We start from the raw sequence: 14,044 nt of genomic DNA on the forward strand, positions 1-14,044 counted from the left end.
CAATTCTTGAATACAGTAATTTATTAATTCGTACTGCAGGAAAAATAGGCATTATTTCGCTCCATTTCTTGGGGTGGAAGTTAGTGAATAAAAAGATGATACCTTTTTCCGAAATCAGATAATTGTCCCTAAAAGACAAGAGTGTAGTTTAACAAAAGGCGACTAAATGCGTAAGCAATGAATATTCTTGTAATATTTGAAGGTTTTTCTTTTAATAAATTCCAGATTAGCTCAATATAAAAGTCTCTGGTTAATCATTCATTGAATCTTTTAGAATTCAAAGTTATTTTCTCAGCTTCAAATACACAAAAATCTCATATTATCTTGAAATTTATAGTTTTTGCTTCCGAATGGAAGCTTTGTATTTGAACGATCTTTCAATTCTCTAATTTCAATTGTAAGTTATCCAGAATGTTCTGAATCGCGAAAAAATGATGTTTTTAGATCATGCCATTCGAAATTTTGATGATTAATTTGAAGAAAATTCAACATAAATACAGGAACATTCGTAGGTAAAAATCTGATTTTTAAACTTATGATACCTATGATTAACTTTAACGCGCCATTTCAGCTTGATTGGTCCAGTAGTTCCTGAGATATAGCGACTTTTGTAAATTTCGTTTTTGCTGAATAGATCAAAAACTACTGCAAGGATTTCTATTTTTTTTCAATATACTCGTTTCAGTGGGTCCTATCTATATCAATCGATAAAATTTCGTGATATCGCCGTTTTTAGTTTTTATCATCATAAACATTGTGAATATGATAAATCAATAAAAAATAGAGATAGTGAGCTAAAATGTTGTACACTTGTAGATCTTATAATATTAAAGGTCGGTAGTTTGGATGGGCGCTATCGGTTGAGCAGTTCCAGACATATTACACCTTTTGAACGAGTATATTTCCTTGAATATTTCCTGAACCACTCAACGGATTCGAGAGCTATGAAAATATGTATACCTGTCCGTATAAAAATTGCAGGTTATTGGACATTTTTCCGTTGTTTGCTTCCAAATGGAAGCACTGCAATCGTTCGATTTTTCGATTTCATAATTTTGCCCAGAAATGACGTGGAACGATCTGAAACGTAATAATACGAAGTTTGAAGGTCATCTGCGTGTCTGCGCGAATGGCCAACTGATGGGCAACTTTTAGAAAATGTGAAGAATAGACAAATAAATTGATTCCAAAAATCTAAACTTCGGTCAATTCAGGGGGACTAATGCGATCTTGATCTGTGTTAGATTTCAGCCCAATCGGTGGACTAGTTTACGCAATGTCGGTAATGGTTTCTGAAAAGTTTTTTACAAATATCTCAGCAATTATCCAACCGATTTTTTCTCTTTCTTCAAATGTTCGTCTCAGTGTGCTCTATATGGATCAGTCAGGATATATATATATATATATCTATGTCTTCCCACAAAGTTTTCAAGATATTTCAGTTTTTGTGTTAAAAATTCGTTTTACGCGCTCTCTGATTTTTGAAAATTCACCTGGAAATTCAGCAGAAAGTTCCCTCTTATGACCATTGTGGTATCCTATTGATGTTTCCTAATGAAAATGGACTGGGTCAGATGATTCATTTAAAATCTATTATCATTTTTTTTCGAAGAAATCGTTGTCGGAATAGCTATGGATCCAGTCGGAAGCGTACTACCAATTGTATTTTAGAAACGGAAAATTAGAAAAAAAAACTGATGCATAAAGTAATGGTTAAATGTCTCCTGGCAAAGAGGCCAACTGCTTGTTTGTTATTGTGACGATATTCTTATCAACATGTATCCCATTTCGCCGATAATTCAGCGTAGTAAGCATTATGGTATGTATGCTTTGTCATTCTTTTTTCAGAGAATTGGAGAAAAAAAATGTCTTCAACTGTATTCTTGCTGCACAATTCGAGGATTTCAACGCATGTATGGAATCTACTGCGCATTACAATAATCGGTAAAGGGAATTTCTTCGTTGTTATTAAACGATAACGCGATATCATTTGGGGTTTTTCGTCTATATTTTTACTTCCAAGTCCTGGCTTTCTGTTACAGATGGAGTTGACTGGCAGATCTACAAGAGGATACTATTCCTTTCACGGCTATATCCCCTTTCATTCAAGTAGGAGGACGTGCCGAGCGCTACAAGAGGATGGGGATCCAGCTCTGATAATTAAGGATGCTTACCCAAAACCTTGATCACTGTACGTCATTCTGATTTTTTCCTATATTATCCTGCTATATCTGAGCTATACGTTAATGAAAATTTCCACCCTCATATTCGGGGCGCCCAACGAGAAATTAATTTCTGAAAACCACTCACAGCAACATGTCGTCTATCCGTTTATGAGAGAGTTGTAACAGCGTGTACTACAATCAAAGTAACGGGTAATTTACAAGCTCAAACGTTTGAGAAAAAAACTGATTATGATAGTTTTAAGGATACGCGCTTCGCGCGCGCCGACCAGGCTGCGTGAAATTGATATTTAAATCGTTTTTTAATTCTTAAACATGGTGAACGACAAAAGCACCTTAGTTTTCTTCAAAGGTCTCATAAGCAATACAAACTTCGAAATTTGGAGTGTGACACTACGCTCAGAAGGAAAATAATATTCAATAATTCAATGAAAATTCAATTGGATCATATCCAACATATTCACATCTAAAAGAACAAATGATGCGCTTCAAAATGTGGAAGTTAATTTCTTGAATAAACAAGAAAAAATCAATTTTTCTTAAAAAAAATCCCATAACTTCGTGAAAAACGGCTCAAATTGAAGGATTCTGCATGCAATTCAAAGGTTTTTAATCCGCTCCACAGCTGATATAATATTCCAGTTAGTAATTGAGTCGAAGAACTGTAGATTAGTACAGACCATTCAAAAAATGACAAATTTAAAACTTGTGACATATAAAAATTTGAAACAAAGTCACTCATAACTATTCAAAGTGAATACAATAAGTAGGATGCGGGATCATCTCTTTGCGATCTTCAAAATGGTATATAATAAAGCCATATTGGCCAAGTCTAAAGGTAGAATAACCTATGAGAGATGGAAAGCAACGTTCAATTATTTCATGAAAATTCAACTGAATCATATCCAACACGTGACAACTTAAGGAATGAATGGTCTGAATGGTTTTGAATGAGTACTTTTCTATCTGAATTAAAAAGACAGAAAAATTCAGCCAAAGTGAAATTTTCAAGTAAAACTCGAAAATACAATTTGTGCCTAAAGGCATCAGATCTTAATGAAAAATAATCAGAATAGAATGTTTCAGATGTCAATCTGAGGGTTATTCAATAGGTTTTCGATTGAATATGGAATATACGGCGTTCATTAAAGAGCAACAATGACAATAACCTGAGAACCAGACAAATATATGAATATATAAAATATATCGCTGGTGAAGATAATTATGATACCCGGTATAATAAGCGAGAAATTTGTGATTGATTTTTTAAAAGATCTGAAAAAAATTGCCGTCATTAAGATTGTAAAATATTGACAACGTTGCTCTTACAGCTGAACAATGTCGACGAACTAGACGGCGATGAAACAGTGACCGTGGAGTAACTCGTTAAATGCGGTGTTGCACGGTCAAATCTCGAGCGTTATATAGTCAGTCATACGTCATATGTTTCCATAATTTATTTATTTATTTTTTATAATTCTTCATAATTTGAGCTGAAAAGTATGCCATGAGGCTTGTAAATTAATAGAAAAAATTATATCGTAAATGACTTATACGATTTTTTAAATTTTATTTTCCGAAGCGGTTGCTCATTTGAACAACTAAAGATCCTTAAGGATGTTCCACACCCATATGTAGCCAAAATTCACGTTTTTTATTTTTTTTGGCAAATTATCGGTGGAATTGATGTTCAAAAATATAATGTTTTCGCGTCTTGTCATTATTGAATGGCTCGTGAAGTTTCAAAATTGTGCGAACATTCTCATGCATTTTTTCTACAGTTTTTGTAATTATTTGTAATTATTTGTAAAAGTCCACAAAAAACGCAGAAAAATGTTCACATCACCTTGAAACTTCGTGAGTCAAGGCATCATTATACGACGCACTTGAAGTTTTGGACGATAAAATTTTCTTTTTCACAACGTAAATTCCATCAGCACGCTCGCGTGCATATGAAGCGAAAAATCGAACTTTTATGATTTTCCATGTGTTATGTCAAAAAGACGAGTAATCAATTGAATAGTATATCGGAGGCAAGAGTTAGTCCGTGCTGTGAAATTCCGAATTTTCCAAATTTGACAACATGAAAGAAATTTTATCCGTGAATTCACATGGTGTTTAATAATTATTAATTTTCAGAAGCAAATTTTATCAAACCACTAATCATTAATATGTTTCTTTAAATATTTTCCGTGAGCTAACTGAAATTGTTAGGTAGGACTGTATGTTTGATTCAACTCCTTGATGTAACAATTACTCATCATTTATTTTCTGAATATACATTCAGATTAGGTTGATACACACATAAATAATAATTTTAAGTTATAACTTAATTGTCTGTCATAGTTTCTATGAATATTACGAATAGAAAAGATTGGGGTGCGAATGAGACGAATGATACAAGACCATTCAAAGTGAATCCACCAGAAATTGTGATAATTCACAATACTGGCAGTTGGAGTTGCAACTCGACAAAGAACTGCAGAAAAACATTGGTTGATATGCAGGTAATTGATGTTGTTTATGTGCATAATGTTATGTGTTTCATAATATTAAAAATTAAAAACTCGTTGCAGAAATTAAGGACTGAGGGGGAAAGCTTTGAGTATGACTACAAGTTCATTGAGAAATTGGGCATTCCAGTCAATTTTGTAATAGCGACAGTCGCAGCTCCACATACCTACAATTTCGGCGAAGTAAGTCTGGGAATCACCTTCATGGCAAAGGTAAGTTACACCAACCAATTTCAGACAGTTTTTGATGAACACTTACTGGTTTAAGCGAGACACGAAAAACATTGAAATTTGATGAAAAATTTATGAGGTATTTACCGGATTGTTTGTGAATTAAATTCAGACACCCATACAATGAAATTTCTAATTTCACAATGTAATTGAAGTCGAAAAACATTTCTTGTAATGATTTTCGAGCGATTAACCAACGTGACTTTCAATGCCTACGAAAACCTCAAGAATCTGCTCGCATTTTGTGTTGAAAATGGAAAAATCAGGGAGAACTATAAATTCATGGGGGGCCTGGAATTAGGTGCTCATGACTCTCCTAGTCCGCAAGTGATTGGAGTGGAGTAGGACAGTAAAGAAGTTGACGAGGACAGTCCAATTTTAGTCCATAGTAATAATGATTGGGTTAATGTGGAACTCATTTTCCAATTCGAAGAACCTAAAAACTGAAACGCACATCTTAATCATTGGATTAACGATCGACACGCAACCCAACATAATAAATTATCAATTTATTACAGATTATGTTTAATATAAATTCTTATTTCGAGGAATATAAGGGATTAGGCCATTACATTGTTTTGCCAAATTATTAACCGAAGATTGTAGATTAAGTCATAATTTTCTTGTATGATGTTCCATTATTCTAATTTGGAGTAATTGTTATGAAAAAATAAAATATTCAACTGCAATGTTACCCCGGAGATTAACTTTGATTTCAAATTGAACTCTGATTGTTATCTTCAAAATCTGTTTATATGCTACCTCATTTTAATTGAATGGCATAATCAGAGTTGGCCAGCTGGAATATGAAAACAATCTTATTGCAGATGAACCTTCGAATCGTTCAAAAGATATCCTTCAAACACTATATAATTTTATTATTCAAAGTTGTTCAATTTTGTTGTAAATTTATCAAATTGGCTATGAAAAAATCATAAAAATGAGAAAATCACCTAATTGAGAGTTGAAAATTTGATGTTTTGACATTGCCCATTTTATAATTTTTTCAATCAACACCAATTTAGGCATGACTTAAGGGGGTAGAAGTACATCGAGTGGATACTTTGAGTAAATTTTGTTTGAAAAATTTTTGAATAATTTGGAAACTGTTTCTTCAAGGACTGGTTTGATCTCAGCAGCTACTGTCTTCCAGTTGTCATTGAGGAAGAGATTCATGGCGTCAGCGAGGGTTTCATCACCGTTGAAGAGATTGTCCAGATGAATAGTGGCATGGCCGACTTCAAAATCACAATAGAAGTCGACCACTCTGAAGTGGGTTTTTTCGGTTTGGCGATCTGCATAACGTTCGCCCTGGATTGTCACAATTGCATCGATATCGGAGTAATTTCCCCGTGCTCGTCCGTGACCAGTGATGGGCAACATCAGAATTTTTCCAATCATTTTGTAGTCTGATAACATCGTTAATCGAGGAATGTAGAGTTTCAAACGAATTCGATCTTTATCCGTGTCGATTCTGAAACAAATTATGCAATAATTTAGTACCAAAGCGGTGAATCAATTACGTTAATTTTTAAGATTTCGAAATGATTTTAGTATTTATATTAGGGGTAGAGCGAAATGAAAAATAGAAAAAACCGATGGTTAAAACTCATTATTCAACATTTCAGTTTTTACAGGATTCTTAACTGATTTAAATCAAGTAAGAATTTTGAAAGAAAAAATCTCAATAGTCCCAGCCCGGATTCGAACCTGGGTCTTGGCTCAGTTATGCGCTGTGCACTTTGCCAACTAGGAGGAAATTTCTCAATTGCAAATTCAGATACGAACACCGCATACCTTCATTAGGCACAAATCGAATTCAAATTAAGTCAGAAATCAAATTAAAAAATGTTCAATTCCGATATAAGGAATTTCAGCGACAGAAGCGAAAAATGAGTCATTCAGATTAGATGGCGTATTTTCTGACAATGTCGAAGAAAAAACGAGAAAGAAAACAACAGTATAAATGGAAAAAAAATTAAATTCGGAAAAAATACTGGGCTACTTTTAGGCTATGTCCAATATTTTTTGGTGAAAAGAAATGAATTAAAAATGCTTTTCCGCAAACGTTCCGGCTCTCCTCAATCTCTACTAAATTGTTACAAGAATATTGTAAATTATCTGCAGTTAAAAAAATGGCAAAACTGCCGAAAAATTATTGTCATCTAATTTCTAGTTCTATGTTTTCCATTCCAAAGGAATGTTTAAGATTCGTAAATTCGCTATTGAAATTTTAATTGTAACGAGTAATTAAATTTAAATGATAATTTTTTTCCAATATTCAAGAAATGAAGAATAAAAAACAATTCAAGAATATAGAAACATTTTTGAAGCTGAAATATGTTTTTGAAAGGAAAAAAGTGATTGGTATCTAGGTAGAAATGTTTTTCCGCTGATGTTTCATTCATACCATCATAACGTTTCAAAGTGATTTATTATTATCTGATTCAGACAGTTTTGATCGATCAAGCAAAATGCTTTCAAAAAATGAGACCACGGTCGTGACCCAGGTTTGGAGATGACGAAAGCAAAACAAACAAACAACCAAATAATACGAATGCAAGTATATGACTAGGTCGTACATAAATTCTTTTTTTTCATCCATGAAGACTTGCGGATGATTCAGGGAGAATCTTGTCGGATATTTAATTTTAAGTAATCGTTTATATAATACCTCAAAAAATAGAAAGACCGATTATTCTAAAAAAAAGGGATAAATGCATTTGTTTTAGCTTCAATTATTAAAACCGAAATTAGTCTAAACGAAGAGAGATATCGAAATTTTTATATAAATTTTTTTTTAGTTCGGTTGTCGCTCTATAAAAACTATTTTTCTAAAAATTTCTCGGTTTATCTTCGTTTAGATCAAATTAACGATAAGTGATTCCAAGTGAGATATACTCATCCTCCTTCACTATTGCAGTGTACAATTGGGTAATGAACTAAATGCATTCATGGCAATACTTAAAAAAAAAGTGAAACATAAGTTATGATTCCGAATCTCGTAATTTCCGCCGTTAATCTGATAATCTCTGTAATTGGAAACATCGTAATTAAACTGAATCAATCATAGCATTTTGCTCCACTTATGCTGAGAAAATTTTCTTTAGTTAGTAATATTTACTAATCATAAGAAAATATATTTAGCATTAGTAAGTCTTATGGGAGTATTAACATAGTGATTGCCACATTTACTGGTGGTTAGTTAATTCTATTGGCTAAAGAAAATTTTTTTCTCCGTGTATAAATGATTAAAATTCTCTAAAAAAAAATATTCAATCCATTAAATAAATAAGAATTAGTAATAAAGGCTCATTACAGCTATTTTTCAGAAAAGTAATCACTTACTTAACACTCTTCAAATTGAAATCTGATCCACCTCCAATTTGAATATTGGAATAAGAAGAGCTGATTGATACAGGTCCTGCCGCTTGACTAATTGCTATCTCAGGTACATGAAGTGGTTCACACGGAGGAATATTGAAAGCAGGTATTCCAGTCTGGAGATAAGGCCTTAGGTGATCCACACTGCGTTTGATGCACTCATTCAAATTTGGATCACTCCTCCGGCATATTTTGAGGAATGATGCTATCTCGATTGTAATGACGTGTAACAAATTAGTTCAGTAAATAATCTAAAGAAAAATTCTTACGCTACAAATAGCATCGCCTAGATTGTTGCATCTAGACCAGCTGCGTATCTGACTCATATGGCAAACCATTTACAGCCGGTGACGGCATAACACGCTATTCTAATTACAAAAATCTGATTACACAACTCTTTTATAATTCAATTACTCACGTAATTCTTCGGTCCAACATTTTCCATCTAACACAATTCCATACAGATAAAGTGTGATGATAATCCGACGCATGTTGACTGGTTAGTGAAAGCAAACTGACCAAATTTTCCTCACGCGAAATTACAAAACAGCGAAAAGTCGAGTGTAAAAATCGCTGACTTAAATATTTGCCCCATGTGACACACTAAATCCGCTGATATTTGGAAAATAACTTTGGTAATCGTCTCATAATTTCACAATTTCCACTTTAATTTGAGTAATAAAAATTCAACGCTCAGAATAAAACAACAATGATTTTTAAACATGAGAAATCATCGACAACTTGAAACGGCACCTGAAATTAGCGAACTAGGTAAATGAATTTAATCCTTAATGATCATGCGATCGAGTGGCATCAACCTGTCCTCAATGTCACCATCAAACCTTGCCCCCCATACACGTCTATAAATGATGTGAAAAATTCATGGCAGACACTTGAGATGGACATTATTCGCAAGCCACCAACAATACCAACTAATACGGTCCATGGCCCAGTTTATAAATCCTTTTTACGTACTGCTTCACTATTAATTCCACTATAAAAGCCCCGATCCATTCAGATTAAGTTATTCAGTTGATTTCATTCGTCGGTACATAAGACAACCGATTTAACTTGACTCTCCTCCAATAAAATGTGAATTGATTTGATGTGCATTGTGCTTTCATGTTCCTTGACAATCCTGATCATCATAGTGATCATCCTCGTGATTATCTATCAGCCCCTCTTCATCTGGCAGTACAGAGAAAGCAGAGAAAGCTATTGATTTGGTTATGAACTCGAATCTTTGAGAATTATTGCAGTTATAGTAGCAAATAGCAAGTAAATATGGAGTGGATTGTTATCAAGATTTTGCTCCTTGGTAGTTTAGTAAGTTCACAGGTATCAGGTGGTGACGATCTCCTGGACTCATCACAGATCCTCTGGTCCAAATTATTGAATGGAAGTTTATCAGAGACGGGTCCACTGGATCCTCTCCTCGTGCCACTCGTGAAAGTCGATCAATCTCAAGGACACGTGTCGTATCGAATGATTCTGAGTGATGTGGAGATCACCGGTTTGAACGAATCCACAATCGAGAGTGTGCACATCGGTAGAGGAAGTGCCAAAAGTCATTTGAGTGAGTACGAATCTGGTTATGTCAGCTACTCCGAAGCTGGGAAATTGAATGCCATCAGGTACAGATTCCACACAGCTGGCAAAGCACCAAGGATTCCGGACTCTGAAGAATTGAAAGTCAAACCGATCGATGAGAGTGATGCCGATCGACGCATCGATAACAATAGGTTCAGAGGAAATGAATTCAGAAGAGCCAACGGAGACGGTAGCGAAAGTAGTCAGCAATTCTCACAGATCCGCATTTATGCTGATGAATCTCGAGCTCCGATTCAAGGACGACGAAATTACCAGTCGCATCCGGTATATTATCCTTCAGGGACTTACCAAAATCAGAATCAGAGGCAGAAAAACAATCAAGATTATCAGACCCAAAGAGAATCTGTTCATGACAGAAATGAGAACCCTCAATTTGGAAATCTCAGAAGTTCACAGCAACAGAAGTACTATGAGAGTCAGGATAATCAGAGACGTGACTCGCAGTATCAGATTCGTCAACCCTATCAAAGCAGTCAGCGGACTACGGCCGAGGACCACAACACTCAGAGACAACATGCGGAGGAGACGAGATATTATCAGCGGTTTTCTGGAACTCCGGACAGTCAGAGAGAATATTCTGAGACAATTCGTCTTCAAGGACAATATTCAAGGCCCCAGAGCAATCAACAGAGTTATGATGATCAGTCTTTCAACCAACATGCTGGAGTTAAGACCTCCAGGGTGCAACCAGCGCGTTATTCTAATCAGAACCAACCAAAAAGTGACGCTGACAATGCAGACTGCTCGGAATCTCAATTCGGTTGCATCTATCGGAGGCCTGGCAACTCTCAACGATTCAATTCAGATGAATTTGAAAATCGAAATAGAGAAAACTTCGGTGCTCAGTCGAAATACACTGAGACAAGGGGAAAATTCAGTACTGGAGGGGGAAATACAGCTCGAGTCAGGTATGCAGGAAGTAATGGTCCCATTGATGCTAGATTGCCTGCGGATAATTCTCACGGTAGATTTGGCGAAGCAGATAGGAATCAGCAGTTCTCTGAAAAACTGGAGAATCAGTCAGGTTATATTGATATTATCTATATTGACAATGGCAATCGTAACAAAAATGAGAAAAATAGAATGAGACATTTCGGAAACTTGAGGATTGACAGTACCACTGACACGACTGTTTACAGTTTTGAAGATGCTGTGAGGGTGAATATCAATTAATTACACTCAATTAAAATAGTAATAATAATCGCAATAATTGGTATTGATTTTGCATTTGTTAGGATCTTGAGAGTCACAGAAGATTCATAATTCACAATTTCACTGAAGGTGAGTCATTACTGAAGAAAAACGATAGGATCAGACTGGCGGAGGAGACGAGGAGAATCGAGGATTTAATCAGATACGCTAAGAGTCATCAAGAGAAGGAAGGATACTTTGAGGAGGGAATGGAGATAATTTATCACTATCCTAGTGATGATAATAGTAATTCCAGTGCAATCGAAAGTAGAAGATTGAAACGAGCACACGAGGAAAAGGATGATGAAGTAAGCTGTGTAATTTTGGGTAATTAGGTTACCGTGTGTTTACATTAACTTTATATCGCAGGATGACATTATACACCTAGTGGTGAAGATACGAGTGCCCTCAATGCGAGTTAAGGCAGGATATGTTCTGATGGGCAAAGTGGAGGAACAAGTTTTACGAGGAGATGGACGACTTGATGGAAACTTTAGTGAGTTAACCGTATTTTTTCTACCTCTCTCTACCTGGAAATTCTATTTTTAGGTATTGTTTTGTTATAATGGAGGAGAGGTATTGAATTTTTATCCGTTTCTTTTATTAGCTGAGCTCATTGGTGATTTTACTGTTGAGCTGAAGAAGACCGGGGATAATAGAATGATTGTGAGAACTGCTAGAGCCAAACTTGAAGCTGCTCATCAAAATGTTAATCTTGAAGGGATGGATGAAAAAGGACCTGTTGAGGAAATCTTGAAACAAGGTATTTTCTCGTGAGAAATTAACCATAAAATTTTAGATGCATTAATCCCATATCACGGTAAGTTTTTGGTAAATACGGTGAGAAAAAACATATTTTTGTCAAGGAATTTACTTAATTTAGAAAGAACAATTCGATATCGTGCCTACTGAGACGAACATTTCAAGAACAAAATAAATAGTAATCCGTTCCACGATTCATGAGATATTCAATATTCCAATACATTCACACCAAAGGTGTAATATCTCTGGAATGGCTTGGTCAATTGCGCCCACCCACAACACGAACCTTTTATCGCATGAGAGCTACAAGTGTACAAAATTTCAACTTAGTATGTTTATTTTTTGATAATTTATCGCGTTCACAAAGTTTTTGATGATAATACCGAAAAACGGCGATATCTCGAAATTTCGTGTAAACAAATGTAAATATTTTGAGTGGCATGGATAGGGCCCACTGAAAACGAGTAATTTGAAACCAAAAAAATTGAAATAGGTCCAGTCTTTTTTAAAATACTGAGGCCAAACAAAATTTAAGAAAGTTGCTATATTTTGGCAACTACTGGAGCGATTGAGCTGAAACGGTGCGACCAAGTAAACGTACATCATGTAGCTATCATAAGTTCGGCGTTCACATTTTTGGCGACAAATTTTATCGTATTTATGTTAAATTTTCTAAAAAGGACTCTTCAAAATTTCGCATTTCCAACACAACCACACAGACATAACGCAAAAACATAATTTTTTCACGTTCCATAATATTCTGAACAACTGTCAATTGAAATTAGGTGATCAAAAAATTGAGCAAATACAATATCCTAAGCTTCCATTCGGAAGCAAAGAGAAACTTTTTTTCCTAGTGGGGACTATTTAACGAAGATATCTTTTGGATTCTTTTTTCTTTAGAATTCTATACTTGTAATTTTCAATCCAGTTTTATTTTACCCTATAGGCTTGATTTTAAACTGTTAGGAAGCATTTAAAACATCGAATTAAAAAATTGTAAAGTTTATCTTTGAACACAGTTTCATGGAAAGATCGAAGAATTTCCATTTTTTAAATTAAAAATAAAATATTCAAATAATTATTGTATTAATTATGAAGTGTCAACGCAAATTTAAGAAATCTGTCGATCAATTTCAATTGAAAGACATCGAAGTTGCAATTACTGGTATTTAAGTGATTCATTTACTTCACCAACAAATGGCGAGATATCGCTAATTGATCGATATTTACCAGTAATACCACTAATTATAATTAAAAGTACTCACTCAATATATACCATCGAATAATTGAATAATTGAAAGTACTTTTCCACAAATTTCTAAACCCTCCAACAGGTATAATTTTATTGCTTAATCGGTACATTATCGTAATAAACGCTATTTGCATCCCAAACTAAAAAAGGAAATATTTATAAATATCTTTTTGACACAGTAAATGAAAGGTTCCAAAAGGTAATTAGGAAAGTGGCACTATCTTCCCTAGATTATAGAATATTTTACAATGAAGGAAGTGATTTGAGAGTAAAATTGTTGAATTATTGATCATACACTATATGTGTCACACAACGTACCAGTTACGTAACCATTATGGAATCAACGAGACGCGTTTGAGATTATGACACATGCTATTATGATATCTCGTTTTGTAAATCCGAAGCAATCATTATTTGTTGATTACAGCATGTCCAATTGATTTTGCAGGTTTAGTAGCCGCCGAAGCAGTGGCAGCAATGTTGGCTGATGACTTGGCTACCAAAGCACTTACCGATAAAACTTCAGACTCCATTATTTATAAATTGTACAGAGAATTACCGGAATAATGTCACGCATTAATGTCACTTCATGTCTTATTTCTCCATTCAGTCAATTCAATTATTTATTTGCTTATAAACCCAGCAATTCGAATGAATTTTATAATTTTTCGAAAATAATTTACATACTTACTAATAGTTTTTTTCATTATAACTAATGAGGAGAGTGGAAACATGAAATAATAAAAAGATCTTTGGATTGATGTGGTATTCAAATTATTTATGAAGTTCATTGACTTCTAAAATATTTCAAATACCTTCAACGAAAGTATCAATACATAAATTCAATTCGTCGATTATCGAAGGCAACTGGTTTGCAGTGCAACATGTGACTGCCCATTTTCTATTATAAAATG

The 14,044-nt window shown here is 34.4% G+C and overlaps 3 protein-coding genes across 3 annotated transcripts; 2 read left to right on the top strand and 1 right to left on the bottom strand.

The window, feature by feature from the left end:
• Positions 1 to 2,116: 2,116 nt before the first annotated feature.
• Positions 2,117 to 5,869, top strand: LOC105270336 (peptidoglycan recognition protein 3). The gene is made up of 3 exons (XM_011311197.1): positions 2,117 to 2,191; positions 4,530 to 4,690; positions 4,760 to 5,869. The coding sequence occupies exons 1-3, from the start codon at positions 2,167 to 2,169 to the stop codon at positions 4,961 to 4,963; spliced, it is 390 nt and encodes a 129-aa protein (XP_011309499.1). The 5' UTR covers positions 2,117 to 2,166; the 3' UTR covers positions 4,964 to 5,869.
• LOC105270335 (protein takeout) lies at positions 5,866 to 8,851 on the bottom strand. The gene is made up of 3 exons (XM_011311196.1): positions 8,730 to 8,851; positions 8,276 to 8,516; positions 5,866 to 6,401 (listed from the first exon to the last, which is right to left on the bottom strand). The coding sequence occupies exons 1-3, from the start codon at positions 8,800 to 8,802 to the stop codon at positions 5,960 to 5,962; spliced, it is 756 nt and encodes a 251-aa protein (XP_011309498.1). The 5' UTR covers positions 8,803 to 8,851; the 3' UTR covers positions 5,866 to 5,959.
• Positions 8,852 to 9,511: 660 nt separating this feature from the next.
• Positions 9,512 to 13,803, top strand: LOC105270349 (uncharacterized). Its single transcript, XM_011311223.1, has 5 exons — positions 9,512 to 11,080; positions 11,158 to 11,421; positions 11,483 to 11,609; positions 11,721 to 11,876; positions 13,579 to 13,803. The coding sequence occupies exons 1-5, from the start codon at positions 9,596 to 9,598 to the stop codon at positions 13,695 to 13,697; spliced, it is 2,151 nt and encodes a 716-aa protein (XP_011309525.1). The 5' UTR covers positions 9,512 to 9,595; the 3' UTR covers positions 13,698 to 13,803.
• The last annotated feature ends 241 nt before the right edge of the window (positions 13,804 to 14,044 follow it).

Source organism: Fopius arisanus, unplaced genomic scaffold, assembly GCF_000806365.1.
Source record: "Fopius arisanus strain USDA-PBARC FA_bdor unplaced genomic scaffold, ASM80636v1 scaffold00085, whole genome shotgun sequence".
In the NCBI taxonomy this organism is placed as follows: Eukaryota; Metazoa; Arthropoda; class Insecta; order Hymenoptera; family Braconidae; genus Fopius; species Fopius arisanus.